The sequence below is a fragment of the Egretta garzetta genome, unplaced genomic scaffold (assembly GCF_000687185.1).
Source record: "Egretta garzetta isolate BGI_Z169 unplaced genomic scaffold, ASM68718v1 scaffold991, whole genome shotgun sequence".
NCBI classification, from domain to species: domain Eukaryota; kingdom Metazoa; phylum Chordata; class Aves; order Pelecaniformes; family Ardeidae; genus Egretta; species Egretta garzetta.
The window spans coordinates 49,138-49,693 of NW_009258558.1; the positions used below are offsets into that span (position 1 = coordinate 49,138).

The 556-nt window shown below is 68.2% G+C and overlaps 1 protein-coding gene across 1 annotated transcript in view; it reads left to right on the forward strand.

Annotated features, from left to right (window-relative positions):
• LOC104134407 (probable E3 ubiquitin-protein ligase MID2) overlaps positions 1–556 on the forward strand; it is a gene marked incomplete at its 5' end in the record, with an annotated part of 56,963 nt that overhangs the window by 46,960 nt on the left and 9,447 nt on the right. Inside the window, one exon of the mRNA XM_009647943.1 lies at positions 207–350. Coding sequence (XP_009646238.1) covers positions 207–350 — 144 coding nt within the window. The remainder of the gene's footprint in view (positions 1–206; positions 351–556) is intronic.

Here is a 556-nt window from a genome sequence, read left to right on the forward strand (position 1 = left end):
GCAGGCGGGCCCCGGGGCGTTTCGTTACCGTGCTGGGAAGTTACGTGGGAAGCATGAGGACAGACGGACGGGGCGGCTGGTTGTGCCGAGAGCCCCCGCTCGCCACGTGCGCCCGCCCCTGCCCCGCAGGGAGCAAACGAGCCCCGGGGCTGTTAGGGGAAGCGAGCGCAACCTTACCGAAACGCGTTGCCTGTGGTCTCCCGCAGCACCGAACCCCCCGTCCGTCCGAGAGGAGCTGTGCACGGCCTCCCACGACACCATCACCGTCCACTGGATCTCGGAGGACGAGTTCAGCGTCAGCTCCTACGAGCTGCAGTACACCATCTTCACTGGCCAAGCCAACTTCATCAGTAAGTCCCCGCGCGCCCGCTCCCCGGGGGGGCTGTGCTCCGGCTTGGGAAGGCAGAGGTTCCCGGGGAGAATCGGCGGGCGCAAAGGCTGGGAATCAGGGGAGGAAACCGCAGCGGAGGATCCTCGGAGGGCGCCGCTCAGGGCTGTGCTGAGCGCGGTGGAGGACCCCCCGGTGCTGGGGGCCCATGACTGGATCAGTTTGCCC